Source organism: Emydura macquarii, unplaced genomic scaffold (genome assembly GCF_026122565.2).
Source record: "Emydura macquarii macquarii isolate MOO-44397 ecotype Brisbane River unplaced genomic scaffold, CSIRO-AGI_Emac_v2 contig_2676, whole genome shotgun sequence".
Classification (NCBI taxonomy): Eukaryota; Metazoa; Chordata; order Testudines; family Chelidae; genus Emydura; species Emydura macquarii.
The window spans coordinates 32242980-32262469 of record NW_027132813.1 but is presented as its reverse complement, the minus strand read 5'-3'; the positions used below and the strand labels follow the sequence as shown (position 1 = coordinate 32262469).

At 40.4% G+C, this 19490-nt stretch overlaps 1 protein-coding gene across 3 annotated transcripts in view; it reads right to left on the bottom strand.

Moving 5' to 3' along the window:
• SPTBN1 (spectrin beta, non-erythrocytic 1) overlaps window positions 1-19490 on the bottom strand; it is a 187995-nt gene that overhangs the window by 45239 nt on the left and 123266 nt on the right. For all 3 annotated transcript variants that reach the window (XM_067565154.1, XM_067565155.1, XM_067565156.1), the window contains 13 exons: window positions 18707-18798; window positions 16290-16370; window positions 15223-15338; window positions 13888-14000; window positions 13079-13266; window positions 12022-12139; window positions 10016-10174; window positions 9206-9508; window positions 7717-7870; window positions 6214-7084; window positions 5985-6122; window positions 4553-5309; window positions 4086-4288 (listed from right to left, as the gene is read on the bottom strand). In XM_067565154.1, coding sequence (XP_067421255.1) covers window positions 4086-4288; window positions 4553-5309; window positions 5985-6122; window positions 6214-7084; window positions 7717-7870; window positions 9206-9508; window positions 10016-10174; window positions 12022-12139; window positions 13079-13266; window positions 13888-14000; window positions 15223-15338; window positions 16290-16370; window positions 18707-18798 — 3293 coding nt within the window. The remainder of the gene's footprint in view (window positions 1-4085; window positions 4289-4552; window positions 5310-5984; window positions 6123-6213; window positions 7085-7716; window positions 7871-9205; window positions 9509-10015; window positions 10175-12021; window positions 12140-13078; window positions 13267-13887; window positions 14001-15222; window positions 15339-16289; window positions 16371-18706; window positions 18799-19490) is intronic.

Sequence of the window (19490 nt, the reverse complement as noted above, 5' to 3'; positions counted from 1 at the left end):
GATGCCGGTAACAACATGAACAACCAAAACCTTCTGCATTCACAAGACTCAGGGGAGAGAAGGGATAGAACTTCAGGTATCTGCTCAGATACCATGGTAATGAGGGTGGTATACCAGGTATTTAAATTTACAAAAGTCAATACATGACTGCTACTCAGGGTGGTAAATGCTCTTATTAACTTGCTAAAACCATTTTCTGAAGGGGATTCAACATTTACACATTTGAAACAATTCCTCCTTCAGCCTTCAATTCTTTAAAATGCTTGTGTATATGCCCAATAGATTTGTTCATAAATGTATTCATATATATTGCTTGTATTGCAGTCCTGTGTAGCAGCTCCACCAAAAACAGGGACCATAATGTTAGATAGAGTACACCCATAAAATGACCCCAAGAGCTTAGTCTCCTTTTTGTAGGGGAACTATGAAGGATGTGAAATAGGAATGGATAAAGATGTTAATCACTAACACATAACTGAATGGCTTAGTCTCCTTTTTGTAGGGGAACTATGAAGGATGTGAAATAGGAATGGATAAAGATGTTAATCACTGACACAACTGAATGAAAACACCCAGGAGGAGAGTGCTAAAAGGATGCTACAATGTTACTAATATTTGCTCTATATGGAGGCACCTAATGACTCAGAAAAACTGATAAAGTCATCATGGCATAACTGTTAACCTGTGGGTTTCACAGTGTCTGAGCAGGAATAAAAACTCTGAAACATCATTAAAGCAAGACTGTTGAGCACATGTGGAGGTAACTGCCTGCTGAGAGATATCTATTAGTTTGGCTCTAATGATCCTGTTTGTTTCAGGAAAGCTTATGCTGTTCAATTTTTTTCTCATAGAGGTGCAGCTCTACCACTGAAAAAGCCAAGAAACTTTCTTCCCTGAACTGACAATAACAGTCTTGGAAGAAGTTACTCAGCCACTTTGCCTGTAGGATTTTCATGGGTATAAAACCTGGCAAAAACAGTTCCATTGTGACCTGGGTCAGTCATGCCGGTGTTTTAAAACTAGAACTTATTTTCAGAAATAAGGAGATCATCAGCCACACAACCAGATTAGATGAGGCCCTTTACCTCCCCGCAAGAGAAAATAGCCAAAGTCAAAAGTTAGTTTATTACAAGGAACTCAGCTTCTTACGCTTGCCAAGCACTGAGCAATGTCATGGATTTGGACTTGTTTGTTTAGGTTCTTTGTTGTACACTCTGGCGGCGCTTGATTGGGAGATATATTATCTGTTAAATCAAGAGGCCTCCTTTAAAATCCCATTCTCACAACACTCAAACTTTAGACTTTGTTCTTGAGTCTTATCTCCAGAAACTCAACAGCAATTGCACATATTTCCTTAATAGCGTAACACTGGATGTTTTTGCAGTGTTTCACATAAATGGCTTTGGAACTGAGGAAATGTGTTGATGTAAAATGGAATAAAGAAGTGTCTAGGATTTGTCTTGATTTCAAAGCAGGAACACGTAAGGTACCTGTCATGCAATTAGGGTAGGCCAGGTGGCCATCTAGGGTGCCATAAAACAGTAGGGGTGAAAAGGAGGAGTTCCACGGATGCCAAATGTCACTTGACAACAAGACTCCTAAGTTGTGAGAGCACCTCTTTGAAGCATAGAAAATGTAAGAAGCTCTAGTCAGGTCTAGAATATCCCCACACTCCAGCAGCCTATTACCATAGCATGGGCTTCAAGGAGAAGCTGAACAGAATATACTGTGTTCCTGGATCCACGCTTGATGACAGAAGAAAAGGCTTGCTGACCGGAAGACAAGTTCCCTGCCTTAGTGGGAGGAGACAGCAAATCAGAGAAGATTGGGAGGGAAAGTTTTGAGTTACCTGCTTTGTTTACTTGGGATAAGTGGGAGGAAAGAATTTTTGTCCCCATGCTAATATATTTAGTGCTGGCCCTTCAAGCAGTATAATAAAATCAGTGTACAGATCAGATCATATTTCTGACTAAGAAACAAAATCTTACACTGCAAAATCTAACTCAGAATCAAATCAGAAGATGCTATCCTAGGTAGGTTGAGAAGCTTGAGAGACTGCCTTCTTTATGGAGAGAAAAATCCCTTGTTCTGTGTTTCCAAATATTGGTTTTTATTTTCCACTTCTCTTACATGGAAGAGCCATGAGTGAGAAGCATGTATTCATGAAAACTTGTCATCACCTGAGGAGAGTTGGTGACTTTGGGGGTTGTTGAAAGCCTGGAACTTCTAAAATTCTGTGGTAATGCTGGTACCTAATGTACCATGTCACCCATAAATCCTCTGCTTCCCCTCTAACACACAGGTGCCAGAATTAAACAGTGTGGAAGCAAGAGCCCTACATTGCTAGATACTGTATAATTGTAACTGTTAAGGCCTAAGCAGACAGAGTGAAATCAATGCTGACTGCTGTTCATTAAAAGGTAAACTTGGCAGCAGTGCCATTAAATACTGTTATTGCCTTCCCTAATTATAATTGCCTTCTAGGAGAAGCTGGATAGTCTCTCATAGAGAGTCACTGATATTTGTACAATGGGGACATGCTGGTAGGCCTGTTCTAGTGGCCACTGCGCTGTGTATTTCAGTTCAGGTTCTTTATTGGAGGAGTGGGGAGCACTGCAGAGTCAGCACACTCATGCCCTGGAACGAAATTGAGTGTTGGGTCACTTTCAAGTGATCCCATTTTTCTGACACTTGGCGCATCAATGCTGGGATCTAAAGGGAGCCATATCCACTCCATCATGGTCAGACAAAGGATCACTGGAATGGGAGGCATTACAGGGTGTAGGGCACAAGGGAATAGTCCTCAAAAGATCTCCAGGAGTCTCTGGTAACAGAAATATTCTGCCTTTCTTGTAACCACGTGAGGGAATCCTGGAGGGCCATAACTTAGGCAGAATGCATACAGGCTAGAGATGTTCACTTTACCCAGACTGAAAAGAAAGGCAAATGACTAAATGGATTATCCTACAGTATTTCAGTTAGCCAATTGTTCTTCTCCCCAAGAGTGAACCTATTTCTGAGCTTCTCTAAAGAAGAGATTTATATAATTAGGGGAAGATGAATATCTGGTATAAGGATCTAAAATATTATTTGGCAAAAAGGTTCTACATAAGCTAATTGTTATTATTGTGCATTGTGATCTGAGGATAAAAGTGCATCAAAGGCATTAAGGTCATTCCCATCAAAATTAAACATCCAGAATTTAGAAAAGGGGAAGTGTATAAAATTCATAGTTGCCATGTCCCAGCTATAAGGACGAAAGAGACATTGTACCAGTGTTTTCTTATTTGATTTCACAAAAAGGGTCAGTGAACCTCCTTTATACATTGGGAAACGTGATCAAAGACAAGTGGATAGGACAGGTACAATTTGCCTTGCACTTCAGAGAAGCCACCTTCCTTTTTTGGAGGAAGGACAGGACTACACTAATCTAATTAAATTAGCCAGGTGATAGCAGGGGAACTTTAGACTTGTGGAACCAGGGAAGGCTAGTTCTAAGGCTCCCTCAATGAATAATATAAACAGTCTATGAATACTCTGATAGAATGATATAGCAACCCTCTCACAGCCAAATCCTACTATTAGCTCAGTATTTCAAATATCTCCAGAAGAAGATAGAGGTCATATTTGATTATGATTAGCCCATCTCATTTTTGAAACATTCTGGTTCTTCATTTTTTCATAGGACAAAGAAAACATACCACAGTAGGATTTTCTAATATGTCCCTTTGCCTTAATCCATCTACAAGAAAACTGGATTAAAACACACAGGGGTTGATTCTCAGGTCAGTTAGCTCAGTTTTGCACAGTGCAACTCTGCTGATTCCACTAGAGTTCTTCCTAGTTTATGTTGATGTGAGAAACAGAAGCAAACCCACTTTCCAGTATACTTCCTCTTAATTCTTGCTCCCAGTAGCTGGGGTTTTCCACATCTCAGTATCAATTCAACAGGCACTAGTGTTTTATGCTAGGAAATCACCACAATCCAAGGGATAAAGGCAAATTTAGAAAAGAAATCAAGTTGTGGGTGAGCAGGATGGGAAGACTGATGCACAACAGTCAATAAAATTCTTAGCTGACCTTACCTGTCATCAATAGAGTCCACTTTCTCTTGGATCTTGTCAGAGTTAATGTTCCCATCGCTAACGAGCCTCCTGCCAGTCTCTACGACTGCATTGAGCTTTTCCTCATTGGCATCCATTGTGGTCATGAAATCCTCCTGCTTTCTAATAGCAGCTTCCGCTCCTTCCAAGGTGGTGGGCATTTCAGTGTGGGCCAAAACATATTCCTTTTTTAAAGAAAAATACATCAGACAAAAAAGCATTAGATGTGTTCAGTGCTGTTTGACAGAGCTTCCCTATGTCATAAACTACAGAGGGTTTCCTAAGAACTGATAGATATCAACATGACACAAAAGATCACTTATGTGAAAAACTTTTACTTAACTTATCCTCAACTCATCCACAACAAGATCTCCTTACTTAGGTGACTACAATAAATGGTGTCAATTTGTTTGAGATTAATGCAAGGAACTAAATTACTGTCCATTTACCTGGTTATTAAGAAATGCTTCAGCTTGCTTAGTGTCTCTGAGAAATAGCTGGTAGGCATGAGACTGTGAAAGGAGGTTTTGCCTATTCTCCCACATTTTGTGAAGCTCATTCCACCCAGTGTCCAAAGCCTGCAGGCGCTGGCGTAAGAACATGTACTGTGCATCAGTTTGTCCTTGGGTTACCATCTCACCCATGTCCCTCATTTTCTGGTAGTCTTCCTCATAATTGTTGATTTCGTTCTTAATATTCTCATGCTGAGTGAGCAGCTTTTCAGCCTCAGTTAGTGTGTTTGGCATATCTTCTGAGGCAATCGCAGTCTGGGTTCTGGATAGCCAGGACTGGAAGTCATCCAGGTCACGCAAAAACTGCTGTAGTTTGCTTGCCTCTCCAAGGGACTCTTCCCGGTTCTTGAGAGTGGTTTTCATTTCTTCCCACACATTGCTGATTTCTGCAAGCCTCGACAGGATGGCCTGAGCCTGATCAGGATGTTCAGATTCCAATTTTTCAGCCTCTTTTTGCAGATCACTTAGCTTAGCCTCAATAGCTACCAAATCACGTTCCATACCCGTCAACTTTCTCTGAAGGGCCATTACTCCAGTCAGATCATTGCCCAGATCTTGTGTGGATTCAATTACTTTGGTCTTTTCCCTGATCCAGGATTTGGTTTCATTACACTCAAGATGGTAATTCTGGATACTTAGGGCAGAGATAAGAGCATCTTTCTTTCTGTCTACCAGTTCTCTAAACTGGCTCCATCTAAAAAGGGGGAGGAGAGAAAAACAGAGAAACTGAGGGGAACGTACAATAATGGTAAAATCTAATGTCAACATTTCTGAATAAGGAAAATTGCTGAAATAAGCCTGTTGAACTTTTAAATAACCTCTTTTTGTTTTTTGGTTTTTTTGTTTGTTTCTCTCTCCCTCCCCCTCAGTGAGCTATAGTGTATACTAGAAAACACCAGATAGCAATGAACTGGGTCTCAACATTTTCACTTTTCACAGGGTCAAATATTTTCTGCAGGTTACACTCTAACTCTCTGGATTTTCTGCATAGCTTGAATGCACTAGAAGACTAAAACTAAGAATCTAAACAGCAGATTTGTAGAATATGCTGTACCAGTTTATTTTTACAGCAGAATATTTAGTACAGTAAGTCTCCATATTCTCACAGATTTATAACTACTGTACTAAGGGCCTAATTCAAAGTCCATTGATGTCAATGAAAAAATGCTGGGCTTTGACTAAGGCCCTCAGAAAGGCAGTTTGTTTGTTTTTTAAACCATAGGGCCAGGCTAGAACTAGGTCAGTTGTCACTAGGTGAAAATCCACACATTCAAAAACATATATATAAAATATATAGAAACACAGAAGAAACTATGCTAACCATCTCCTCTAATGTCAAGTTTCCACATGTCATCAGTCATTAACCCACCTTGTGTTGAGTTTGTCTTGCTGAGCCTTGATCTCCTTTTCACTTGGATGACCACTGTGCATCAGCTGTCTAGCAATCTGGTTTACCACTGCAACACGGGATGCCTGATTGTTCATTTCTGGTTCTAAGCTTTCAAATCTGAAAAGAAGATCACAAAGGCAAGTTAAGACTTAAGTAAGGCACACAGGCAGCTGAGGTAAGCAGGACCTCCTCACAATTCTATTCTCACCTGTGCTGGATCACTTCCAGGTCTTCAAGCTTCTCTGGAATCTGCATATTGTTAAGCCACTGTTCCTTTTCATCAATCCAAAGTTCACAAGCATCCGCTTCACTGAACATCTTATACAAAGCAAGGGTATCTTGCAGAGCCTGTTTACGGAGCCTTGTCAGTTCAGCGACCTCTTTGTATCTTTCCTCTATTCCAGACAACCTGCCTTGCACGTCTGGGGATTCAGCATGTTCCTGCGGCAGAGCTTTCGCTTGCTCATGTAGTGAGTCAATGATTGGCCTATAGTTTGCAATCTCTTCAGCAACATCTTTATGTTTTTTGACCAAGGATTGAGTAGAATATTCATCATGGCCAACGTCATTGCTGGAGACAATTCTGAGGATGTCCAACATCCATGCATCAATATCATCAGCATCAGCTTGAAACTGATGGAGAAGAGAGGCTTCCTCCAGGCGTTTCTTCCTAATGGCAGATAACTGCTCTAGGTTAGCCCATTGCTCCCGCATATCCTTAATTCTCTCTCTAATTTTCTCAGACCCAAAGTGCTCCTCAGCAATCATAACTTCACCTTCTTTTATTGCCTGCTGAAAGTTGCCACTACGGCCACTCATTTCATCTTCAAATGCCTTATGCTTGCTCAAGAGACGGACAATGCTAGTTAGGTCCTTCCCATAGTCATCAGATGACAAGATCTGTTCCTTTTCTCTGATCCAGCCCTCTTCTTCAGCCATTTCCCAGAAGAATTTCCACAGACGCCTGGATTCTTCCAAGCGAGCTTGGCGTTCGGCTGCTAACTGGCATAGTTCTTGGTAACAAAACTCCATATGAGCTACACGATCTCTGATAACTTGTGGATCACATGGTTTGTAACCTGTTCAGACAGAGAAATATTTTAGTGTGCAACCTGACTTATTTTTAGCTGCAAAGCTCTTCTGAAACATTACATATGCACCATTCAAGCTCCCTTATAGAGTAGCAAAGTGCAGTAAAAGACTAGTGTTTAAGGAAATACTGGTCAAACCCTATTCTAAATTACTCATGTAAATCCTGAGTATTTCCAGTGAATTCAAATTCACTGCTGAACTCAAGAGCAAAATTGCAGTACATAAAATGGGCAAGTTTCTGATCTCATTCCAGTTTTACTCTAGTGTAACTTAGTGGAATTCCTCTTGATTTAAATTAATGTGAGTAAGATCAGAGTCAGATCCAGTAACTTGAATTGTAACCATTAGAAAGAGGTGAAATGGGAAATTGTAATGCAAGATGAATGACAAAGTACAAAGCTACACCTGCTAGCTACTAGTGTGAAAAGCCATGCAAAATACAGTGCCATGATGAATTCTGATACAGTAACTGGCCAAATTCACCACTGGCATAAGTGAATCAAATTTGAATCAATGGAGTTGGGCCCTTATGCTGATGGTGAATTTAGCCCTAAGTGTATTATATAACTAATGAAGCTTAAGGGACCAAACCTAATACATAAGTAAAACCATGACTTACCTTCTCCATCTGTGGCAAATTTCTGAGCAGATGCATTGACCCCCCTCACTCTTTCAGCCTGAACAGCAATGTCTGCCTCCACTAGCGCATGTTTCTGTAACAGGTCCTCCACTCCTAACAAATGCTTGCCATAGTCTTGAGACAGCAGAAGCACCTGCTCAAAGAAAGCGAGCAAGTTAAACATGCTGTGTGTAATCAGAGTTAGGCACTGTTAAAACAACTGCTTCATGCATCTCCCAGAGCACAGAACTAAAGATTCTCACCACAGTGCAACTGGCCCCATGGCAAAGGTCTCCTTTATCTTTACAAGACCCCAGATATCAAGTAGCATTTTCATGATTGGGTTTTCATTTAAAAAAATTCTTTATTTAGCCAGTAAAGCACTTTTATGCCACTTATAAAACCAGAGTGAGCAATATTTACATATGATGGGCCAAGATCTGTTCTCAGTTACACTGGTTTAAATCTGGAGTAATACCAATAATTCACATAGAACTACAACAGATTTACACTGCTGACAATATATTTGGGGCAATATTTTCAAAACTCTATTACACACAAAGGGCTTAATTGTTCCATTGAAATAGTCCTGTGATGGGGAGGGTTCAGGGCTGTAATGCCTTGGGGAGCACTGGGAGGTGTTCTGCCTCCCTTAGTCCCCAGGCATTGCACATGGCTACTGCAGTCCTTCAGCACAGCCAGTCAGCTCTGCTGGCAAATGGGTAAGGAAAAATGGATGGAGCCATGGCCCTGCCCTCCTCCCCAGCCTAAAGAGACTAGGTGGGAAGCAGTTTGTGTGTGTTCTTTTGAGCACAGCAGCTGCAAGTCTTCTTGGCCCTCATGAAAGCTGCACAGCAGAGGAGAAGAGGTCCTTACCTCCTTCCACCCATATGTGCACCCATGAAAGGAGTCTGACCCAGAATGATTATTGTATTGAATGTAAATCCCTCTTCCCATAACACAGACAAGCAAAAACAAAATGTTACTTTGTTTAGAACAGTGGTCCCCAAACATTTTAGGTTAGGCCCCCCTTAACCCATCTTCACCCCCCCTCCCAGCTGGGGCTGGGAGCAGGGCCCACGGTGGCCAGGGGCCAAGGCTGTGGCAACCAGGGGCTGAGCTGAGAACCACAGCTGGCAGCCAGGGGGGGGGGAAGCTTTGGATGGAGCCATGGTTGGGGGGCGGAGCCGGGGCCTGTCGCACCCCCCTAATGTTCTTCCAGGGGGCGTGCCACACAGTTTGGGGACCTCTGGTTTAGAAGGTAAGAGACTTGGGGTGTTTTTGTAGTTGTTTTTATTTTATATTTTAAAGAGCCCAGCATTGTGTATCAAGAAGTGAATTAATGTCTGTGAATGGAGGCTCCTGATTTTGAACATTTGGTCATAGAGACATTACGTATAAAACAAACATAATTTAAACAGATGAAGGACATGCACAATCTTTAATCAGCAGCAGTTTCCTGCCATCTTCTGATCTCGATGACATTTACCTTCATTTCATCCATCCAGTCCATAATGTAAAGCATTTCCTGGAATATCTTTTGCAGACCAAGGTTCATCTCCAGTCTTTGTCTACGTGCCCTGAGCAGCTCCAGCAGGTACTCCCATAGGCGTATAACATTGTCTTTTCTTGCGGTGATGCGTTTGATATCATGGTAATTCTCAGCCTCAAGTTCCTTTGCAACAGCAACCACAGCCTGGACTCGTTCTTCATATGCTGCAATGTCTGTTTCAATGGCCTCGTGCTTTTTAGTGGCAGCCTCCACTGCGGGAAGGTCGAAACCAAAGTTATCCTGTAAATACACAGAGTTCATGTTAGTAATGACCACGCATCAAAAATGCTATTGCTCAAACCAAGCTGAGTAATGTTACTTTTGATTATTCAAAAATTGCTAGTAACTCTGCAGCTTCAAAATATTCTGAAAATATATCCACTGATAAAAAATAGACATAACTATAGGGAAAATCCTGGATTGGTGTTGGGGCAAGGTGACCTAATAGGCCTTTTCTATCTCAAATGTCAATTAATCATATTCATCCCTGGTGTAATTCCACTGAAATCACCAGACATTAACTTGGTCCTACCATTTCATTGAAATGGTGAACATTAGATAGACATTCTGCATGTTTTTCTACTGAGTATAGACTTGCTCAATTAGTTCAGAGGGAGTTTAACACATACAGCACAAACTGTAGGCCACCTAGCATGAAAGAGGGAATACACACTATGCACAGAAACTGTATCCCATAATTACTCACGGTGATAATTTTAATCATACAAATAGTTCGGAAAGCACCACCTGAGAAACCAGACGTTGATTTTCACTCAGCCAAGTTTCTCTCATAGCTGCCTTACGATCAAATCTGCGTGCAAGTTGTTCCAGTTTCTCTTGTCTTATGAGCTCATTTCGCAGTGCCAGTTCTCTTTCATGTTCAGCTTTTTCCAGTCTTTCCCAGGCCTGAGGAGATGAAAAAATGCATCATCATATTATTTAGCTTCACATCTTTAAAGAACTAAGAGAAATCACGTCAGCTTTACATGAAATCAATACTGTGGACCAAAATTATTTCCTGAGATAAATTCACTATGTCCAAAGCAGTTCCATAAGGGATGAATTTGGCCCATACTCCTTAGTGAAAGAGCACAGGACTATCAAGATGCCTAGGCTTTATACACAGCTCTGCCAATGTGTGGCCATGGTGGAACTACTTAGACTTTCAGTTCCTCAATTTACCTATCTATGAACTGGATATAAAACCTGCCTGCCTCACAGGAGTATTGTGAGGATCTTTATTTATTTTTTTTTTAAATCTGTTTTCTTTAAGCAAAACAATTGGTTTGAATTTGTACACATGCATGTATGTTTAAACATTCTTACAAGATCTTTCCCCAAAAGAACTAAAATCTTTCCCTTTTAGGGAGGAAAAATAGGATTCACCTGTTCTCCCTCCTAAATAATTCCTACGCATAGAGCTTTAAGGTGTTACTTTCAGATAAAGAGCAGAACACCAAGTTTTATTTCTTTTGTTGCATAAAACCTTTTTTTAAAAGGTAAAAAGCTGTTCATGTACATTAAGCTATTGCCATAAAAATTACATATTAAAATCAAGCTAATTGGCCTTACAGATCCTTCTCATAAAGAGCAAAAATGCCCCCAATTAATCAGACATTATCCTAGATTCCTCTAAACGCTAAGAGATGTGACTTTGCCTGAAACCAAAGTATCTGAGGCATTTACAGGCACAGGAGCTTAACATAAACAGGGGAGTTTGTGCAGTTTACTGCTCTCTGGGATGCAGAGCGAAGTGCAGACACCACCAACAGCTGCTCTGGGAATTCCAAGTATGATAATAAGCAAATTAGGAAGGCTGACAGTTTGAAGTCATTTATTATCCCCAAGATATCTTATCAGACCTGTTGCCATTCAGCCATTTGTAGCCAAGTAACAGCTAGTTGTATAAACTCTGACTAGGAACCAACAAAAACGTTCCCAGTGTCTTCCCACAGACCTTCTCTGTCCGTAACCTCCCACATAGTGGATATCAGGGCGGAGAAACTTATGGGGCAAATCCTGTTCTGTGGCCAAGGAAGACCCTTGATTCACTGTGGAACTCTGTTCTGTATGGAGCTTTGATGGCTGATAGAACTCATTGGAAAATGAGGCTTAGGGAGAGGGGGGGAAAAAATCACTAAATGTTGTTTCTCTTTTCTGCCAGAGGGCATGCCTACACAGCAACTCTGAGGGTGACAGCCACCCAAGAATAATCCCACCTGACCGCCTGTACTCAGGGGGCTAGCCCGAGCTGCCATGACCACACTACTATTTTCAGTGTGATAGCTTGAACCAAGTTAGTACATATCTGTCTACCAGCTCTGAGAAGAGGCAATCCCAGCTGCTCTGTAGACAGACCCAGTAAGTTCAAGGGGGTGGGACTAGCGAGAAACTGGGCAGGGCCAGTGGATCCTCAGCTACACAACACCAGTGACCATTTCTCCCCCACTGGCAGGAGCGTATGCACATGTTACAGATGCTGCTGCAGCCTTGAGGCTACATTAGCGGTTACTGAGTCTGGCCTGCAGGAAACATCATTCCATCCCTCTCAATCCTTTAGGATCCCCTGAGTCAAATCGAGGGATTGGGGGGGGGAGAGAAAGGAAGGATGGACGGACACGACGACGGGACAGTTTTCTACCTAGTAAGCTAGGTAGTGAGATTAAAAGAAAAGGAAGAGGAAGTGAGAATAAAAGAAAAGAAACATTTGAGATGCACATGAGGAGCTGTAAATCCAGAGTTGATGCTTTCACCTTGTTAATGTCCGAGATGAGTTTGCCCTCCCGTGGCATGTACACTTTCTGATTGTTAGCCCTCATTTTGCTTTGGATGGTGAAAAGCAGCACTTCTAAGTTTCCTTTTTCTGTAAATCTAGACACAAATTCCCAAAAGCAAACAGGGTTAAAATGAATATTTCATCACTTCTAAGGAACTAAAGTTTGTTTTCTTAAAGGACTGACATTGTCCATAGCACGGTCATATAATTATGATTAGTCCTTTTTTCTGTTTCATTCTGTGTGAAAGCTGGAAGGACAAGAGGGGTGCCCACGAGAACCAACTGGCTCAAATGTCACAATGACTGCACAAAGTCAGCCGATTTGTTTTTATATATTTAAATCCCTTGTGGGGGGGCCAGATTTTTTTATTTCATGAACTGACCTAGTTAATCTACTGACTCAGGAATTTAAAGCTAGATCCAAAGCCCATGAAGTCAATAAGACTTTTTCTTTTTTATCAGGACTTTAGAGTACTTCCTAGGAAATACAGTCACTTTATAGGCACTATGAAACCAACAGCAATTGTAAAGCTTCTGGACAGTGATTATTATTATTAATGAAATCTGCATTAATTGATAAACATATTTATAGAGTCAAAGTTGCATGGCAGTTTACAGAAGTAAAGAGACTAAGTTTCATGTTACATCAGCTTTTAGCATTCAAAGCTGTTTTGTAAAACCAGACACTTGCTCTTGATCTGGGATAAACAATGAAATCCTATTATTAGCTGTGTGCATGTATTATACAGTGCTGACAAGCATAAACGGTGGCATTATTGTCTGATAATGACGCATTATTGCTCCTTCTAGTACACTGTTATGAGTAGTAGTTGTAAGGAGGAATCTCCCAGTATCTGAGATCCTGTAAATGGCACAGTATTTTCTTGTTCTACCGTGTGTGGGTGAGTGGCAGGGAACAAGCCACTCTTGAGTGATAAAGATCAGGACTAAGTAAAAATAGGATACCAAAGGTTTTTAAGGTATTTTCTTAAAATGAGATTAATAAAAAACAAAAGCAGAGTGATTGTGTTTACTTGGGTGGTTTCTCCACTGTGCGGTACGTATTGAATGCCTGAAGCTGCTGTTGCACACCAACCAGTGAGTTGGCAAATTTGCGATTGTTCAGGATGATAATTGTTTGTTCAATCCACTCAAGAAGGTCAGAAGCCAGCGATTCATATTTTTCAATCATTTTCTCTGTCTCAATAGCATTGTCAAGTACCTGTAACAAGCAGCACAGAACATCTGAGTAACAAAGCCAGACCTGTTCACACGCATTTCAATCCTACATCTACATAAAAGAGACTGTAGGAGCGGGGCGGGGGGCGGCGACTTAGCTTACAAATCAACCACTCATTCCTGAGTACAACAGGGGCTGGGATAATTGAGGAGTGGGGACCTTGCACTGCTCTGCAGTGAATTCCTATGATCCCAGGCAATTGAGGAGCAGGGTGTGGGGGTTGATTGACTGAGAAAGGATTCCCATTCAGTCTGTTGCAACTGCAAGGACCATGGCTGCTTTGCAAAGTGGCAGAGAGTGGTTTTTTTTAAACAAGGGACTCCTCAGGGCTGCACAGAGAACCCGTGGAGTGTTGGGAGCAGTTAATGGGCAGGGGAAAGCAGCATCTACGTAAAGTTAACAAGCAAAATAAAACATCAGCTAAATGTTTTTTGTTAAGATATGGATGGAAATATCAGGAAAGATTAACCACTTCCTATATTTTTACAGGAATATCTAGTGTACACATCCATGATTAAAAGCTAACATATACAATGGGCTGAAGAGCTCAGTAGAAATGAATATTTAGTTTGTGCTTCACATATAAAATCTTAGCTTGCAAACCTTTCCAATACGTTTTCCTTCGACAGCTAAAGCTTTCATCTTAGAGAAGTAGTGGTAATATGTCACCACATAGGTGATAATTGACTTTTCATCAGGGTGGTCAACACTGATATCTGAAAACAAAATAAGAGTTACTTTAGTATATATGTGGTGGGGGGGGCATGTTTGAAACAATGCATACTGTGCTGACAATCCACTACATAAGACTCAAGAGATGTGGGTTCAGTGGCCTTTCAGCTTCTGGGATTTTAACTGAAGTCTAGCCTTATGTGCCAAACTAAAATACATTCTGTGGTTCTGAGCTAGTCTCAAATTCTTTGGTAGTGGCAGGTATAGAATTCCATCACTACAAGTGCTATATTTTGTGGAAGGCTTAGAGAATGCAAACTGCCATTAAAATACCAGAACTGGGGGTCACTTTTGGGTTCTATTCCAACCTCTGCTGTGTGAGGCTGAACAAGTAATTCAGTCTCTGTGTGCCTCAGTTTACCTATCTGTGAAATGGGCTTAGTGATGTTTACCTATCTTCACAGAAGCACTGTGAGGCATAATATTTGTCGAACACTTGGAAGAACGGTGTCATGACAGTATTAGAGAGAGGAGATTCCAATTTCCAGGACCAAGGAATTATAGACTGTCACCCACAATCATATCTAGAATTCACAAAGGTAAGCAAACCTAATTGGATGTTTGTTCAGGAGAATCCTTTAATGAGTGCAGATGGAGAGTAAATTATCTCCTATCCTTTCAGAAATTTTAATGTATTGGAAAGTCAACGAGAAGAAACTTTCCCAGTGATGAAATGACTTTTACCGGCCCTGTGACAATGAAGTTCCCTATTCTAATGTTACCTTGGCTTAAAACCACACGCCGCACATGAACACTAATACTCACTTGTTGGCTGAAAAAACGTTGCTAACAATTCTATGAAGAATGTATCATCTATATTTTAGCTTAAAGAAAAAGGTTGACCGTACAGATGATAAAGATGACTCTTCACTGGGATGTTCTTATGTTTTATATAAAGGGCCAGCGTGGTGGTCTAATTACAGCAAAACACTGCCACCTGAGAGAATGAAAGCTGAAGTGCTGGGATCCTTGGCCAGAACTGCTCAGTCCCCCTGCAAAGGGGAACATTTTGAGTATTTCTCTGGGGTCCCACCTACTTCTCCTCAGGAAAATGCAGGGAGTGGTACTGACAGGAGAGAGAGATGTATCCAATTGCCCTTCAACACAAAAGTCTGCCACAAAGCAGCACCTTGTAGAAGGCTGTAAAAGAGGAATGACATTCCTCCACATACAGCCAGTCAGTGCTGTAACTGTAGGAATTCTTACCCTCTGGGTCCAGAAGTTTAGTGAGACCAAGGTGTTGCTCTGCCAGGTTAAAAGCATTCTGCAGATTGTAGTGTGCATTCGATTTCTTCAGCTTGTCAAAATCAATCAGATCAGGCCTAAAAAATAAGAAAAATCCTTGATTTCTCCAATACACAAGCACGTTATTTTAAAATTAATTAATAAAAATAAATCTGAACACTCAAAATAGCAGTGGTGAGCTATGGAGCCAAATTCCCCAGGGATGAATTTGGACCAGATTCTGATACCTTTACTTGTATTGTCCAGTACGTTACTTCTCAAGTAGTCCCATCCCTTTTAGCGGGACCACTGAAGGAGTAAGGTACTGCCCAGTATGTACCAGGTACATGGTACAATCTGGCCCATGACAAAAATGGGAATAATTTACCAAGAATGAACGTGATCTAAAGAGAATAAGAAAAAACAATCTACAGTTAGGATTGTTCAGCCTTTACTCACATTGTGAGCGTTACTTGTGCAAGTAGTCACCAATGCAAGTACAAGTGGCATAGTCTAGCTCCTAGTGAACATTTTACCTAGGGACAGATTCTGCCACCCTTACTAACACAAAATACCACCTTACTCCACAAATAGCCCCACTGAATTCAGTGGTGCTAGTCAGTGTGGGTCGGGGTAGCACATGAAATACCTAAAGAGTAAATGTCCATTTAGGTACCGCCTTCACATTGCAAGAAAGCTAGTCAATTACAAAGTGATACAATCACATATGTATGATTTATTCTCCTGAATACAAATAAAGCCATTTTGATGTGCAATGCCAGCCACTCCCTCTTGGGTGAGCTGGCAGTGATGTGAAGAGCTATAATAGTCTGATTATCTTTCTGCATCTTTTGCCCATAGGACTCTCCACTGTTCTCGTAACCCATCTTCAACTCCCACAGATTTAAAAATCAAACAGCAAACTGCTATGCTATAAAGCTGCGAGTACACGGCAAAAGTTTAATCTTTTAAAACCTATAAAGAATATTGCAAAGACACGGCAAAAGTTTAATCTTTTAAAACCTATAAAGAATATTGCAAAGACGTACCTGTGTTTATGGATTAGTGCATTGAAAGCCATCCCATCCCTCCAGCTAGTGGTAAAGTTGTGAATGTTGACATTGGGATAACTGACACAACAAAAAACAGAAAGAGCATAATCAATATAGCATCCCTGCTCTGGCTTTTCACATTACATCAGTGAAAGCTTGTTGTAGGAGTGACAATTATAACATAAGGAAGGGATGTTATCGACCAGCTACTAAAGTTTCACAGTCATGATGAACTGTTTTCTATTAATGTCAAGAGCAAGGGGCAAGAGCATCACAGTTTTCCTTGTAACCTTATGTTCTACACATGTGATGATAACCAACCTTTTTTTAAAAAAGCTAGAAAAGTAATTTAAATTTTTGGTGCCCAGTCTGCAGCCTATGTGGTTCCGATCTCTTCAAGTCTGAAGTCACTTCTTGATTCAATAGCTGAAAAAGTATTATTTTCAGGTACTTAAAATACTAAATTTTGGAGAGTGATAGGAACTGCTGGAGAAGCAAAAGGCAATGTTTCAGAGGAATGACCGTTCCCACAAGTGCATTTAACCAAGTGCTCAAGATTGTAAGTGTGATGGTCAACTTTATGCCTAATGGCATGAGAAGATTCAATATTCATTTGATTCATTTGACTTTCAAAGTCTCCAAAAAATGTTCAGATTGTTTGCAAACCCACTTTCAGGTGAACTCCCAGAAAGAGAGGCCTAAGTTTTGCTAGAATTATTTAACCGTGATCAGTTTGCTATATGTCCATTCAAGTTTCATGAAGGAAAGAAACAGTGAATTTCTATAAATAATGGATAGCCAGTAAACAGCAAGAAAGAAATTTGTGAAAGGCATTTTGGAACTAATTCTGTTTATGTAAGCCCTCTTTCTGAGGGTATGTCTTCACTGATGGCAGCAAATTCACTGCTGTCAGATCGATCTATCTGGATCGATTGAGCAGTCAGTGAAGACCCGCTCAATCGATCCGAAGTCGATGCATTAAAACCACCCCCTCAAGTGGCGCAGCAGTGAAGACGCCACGTAGAAGAGGAGTTACAAAGTTGACAGGAGTTACGCCAGCTACTCTGCATAGCTTGCGTAACTCCCAATTGATTGCTGCCAAATTTCCAAGTAAGTGTAGACCTGGCTTGAATATGAAAGAAATCAAAACTCTAATTGCCTAATAAATTCAAGTCTGCACTAAATTATGTGTGTGGCTACCTCAAAGGCAGCAAGACACCAAGAATTCTGTTTCTGAGAAGGACCAACAGTCTTCCCTTTGAGTGTATTTTCCCTGCAGCCCTCAAAAGACATTATGTGGGCCAAATCCACCGAAGTCTAGAGTACAGTTACAAGATTTAACCAAGACAAGTCACAGTCCTTTGCCCTTTAAAACTCTTTCCATTATGCAGGGTGAATTCCACTGCATAACACTGAATTTCTATAAAAAAGACACGATTTCTGTAGGTTCAGAAGTATTTTAGAACGCCAGAATGGTAGTCCTCAGAATTATACCAATCTTGAGACTACAATGAATACTTTGTTTCATTAAGTCCTTTTGTGCTATGCCCGCCACAAAAAACAAAAACAACAAAAACCCTTACAACTACCACCCTACAGCAAAGAAGAGGCCAAATTATATTATTTAGAATAGATGTTAGAATCTTCTGAGATTCTGCCTTGAAAGGAGAGCACAATTCAGATAAACTCTTTGTACTTCAAAGATACTCTAGAAAAAATACGGAATGTCCCAGTCAAAAAACACACAAACTAAAAGGACTAAATCATTTTCAACTATCTAAGCTTTGGCCTGCTCCCACTAAAGTCAAAGGGAATTTGATACTGACTTTCATGGAAAAAGCTCTCCATTCCTAGTATATTTTCCATAACAAAATGTAAATAACCAGCAGCCCAGGATGACAAACCACAGAGTCTTGTCAATCTCACAACAATAATCCAGTGATCCATGATCAGAACACCATTGTTTAGAAGAACAGTCTGAATGACTCAAAATTCCACTGAAAACACAGACAAGACTTGGGGGCAAAGCTTCTGAAACAGATAAATGCTGGTGACAGTATATTTCAATGACCTCTCTCAAAAATTTGAGGGACACATCTGATAGCAAACATCCCTCAGTGTCATCACAAGCTCACAGTATGAATGAAAAAGGGCTGGTGGACTAGTAGCCTTTCCTGACTTCTCAGATTTTTATATTTAGCATGAAGAACACATGAAAGAAACATAAGGAAATCAGAGTTCACTGATTTTTAAATATCAGCTTTTAATATTAATTTGCCCATTTCTGCTGACTTACTTGTCTTAGTTCAATCCACTTTAGGGAAGATACATGTTTGGACATTTAAAACAATTTCATTGAAAACTCAGAATGCTGTAGGAAATGTATTCCAGATAATCTTTTAATCCACACTCACCCAGCTGTCTTCATCTGGCACCACAAAAGCAAAGCATCCTTAGCAGATTTCTTCTCTTTGTTGTCTTCAGTTTCGACACTGATATCTTGGATCTAAGATTCAGAAATCAGTTCAAATGAAATCAAATTGTCATTTCTGGGCCAAGTTTGCACGTATGTTTCCAAAGAAATAAAATAAATTAATATCATAGCAAAAACACAGAAAACCAAGGAACAAGAAAACAGAAGAGCAGCAGTGTACAAGTCATTTATGTTCATTCACTTGGAAGAAAAATAACATGAACAGCTTCATTTGCCTTTAATTTACTGTAAGAGTTTTTTAAAAGTCCATGAACAAAATAGTTTATGGTTCACCAGAAACATTCAATTCAAATTATCAAAACAAACCCTGTTTTATACAGAGCTGTGACCTAATCTTGCAAGGTTTTCTGTGCTTCCTGAAATGTGCTGAGCACCCTCAACTCATTTCAATGGGAGTTGAAGATGATCAATACCTATAGGCAGTGCTCAGCATCTTGTGAGATGGAAACCTTAGGGACAGATCCTGGTTCCTTAGAAGGCAGTCTTTGTCACCGAGTTCAGTGGAACCACAGTTTTGGCCTTAAACACAATCAGGTATGCTGAACACAATCAGGTATGCTGAAGTCTATGATTTTATTCACTTTTAAATAAAGATGGTAATATATGGGTAAGTTGATAATTTTAGCCTCAGAAAGACAAAGTAAAGCAAAAATATTTTTTACTTCAAAAAACATAAGATTTCCTAGATATACTGCAATACTATA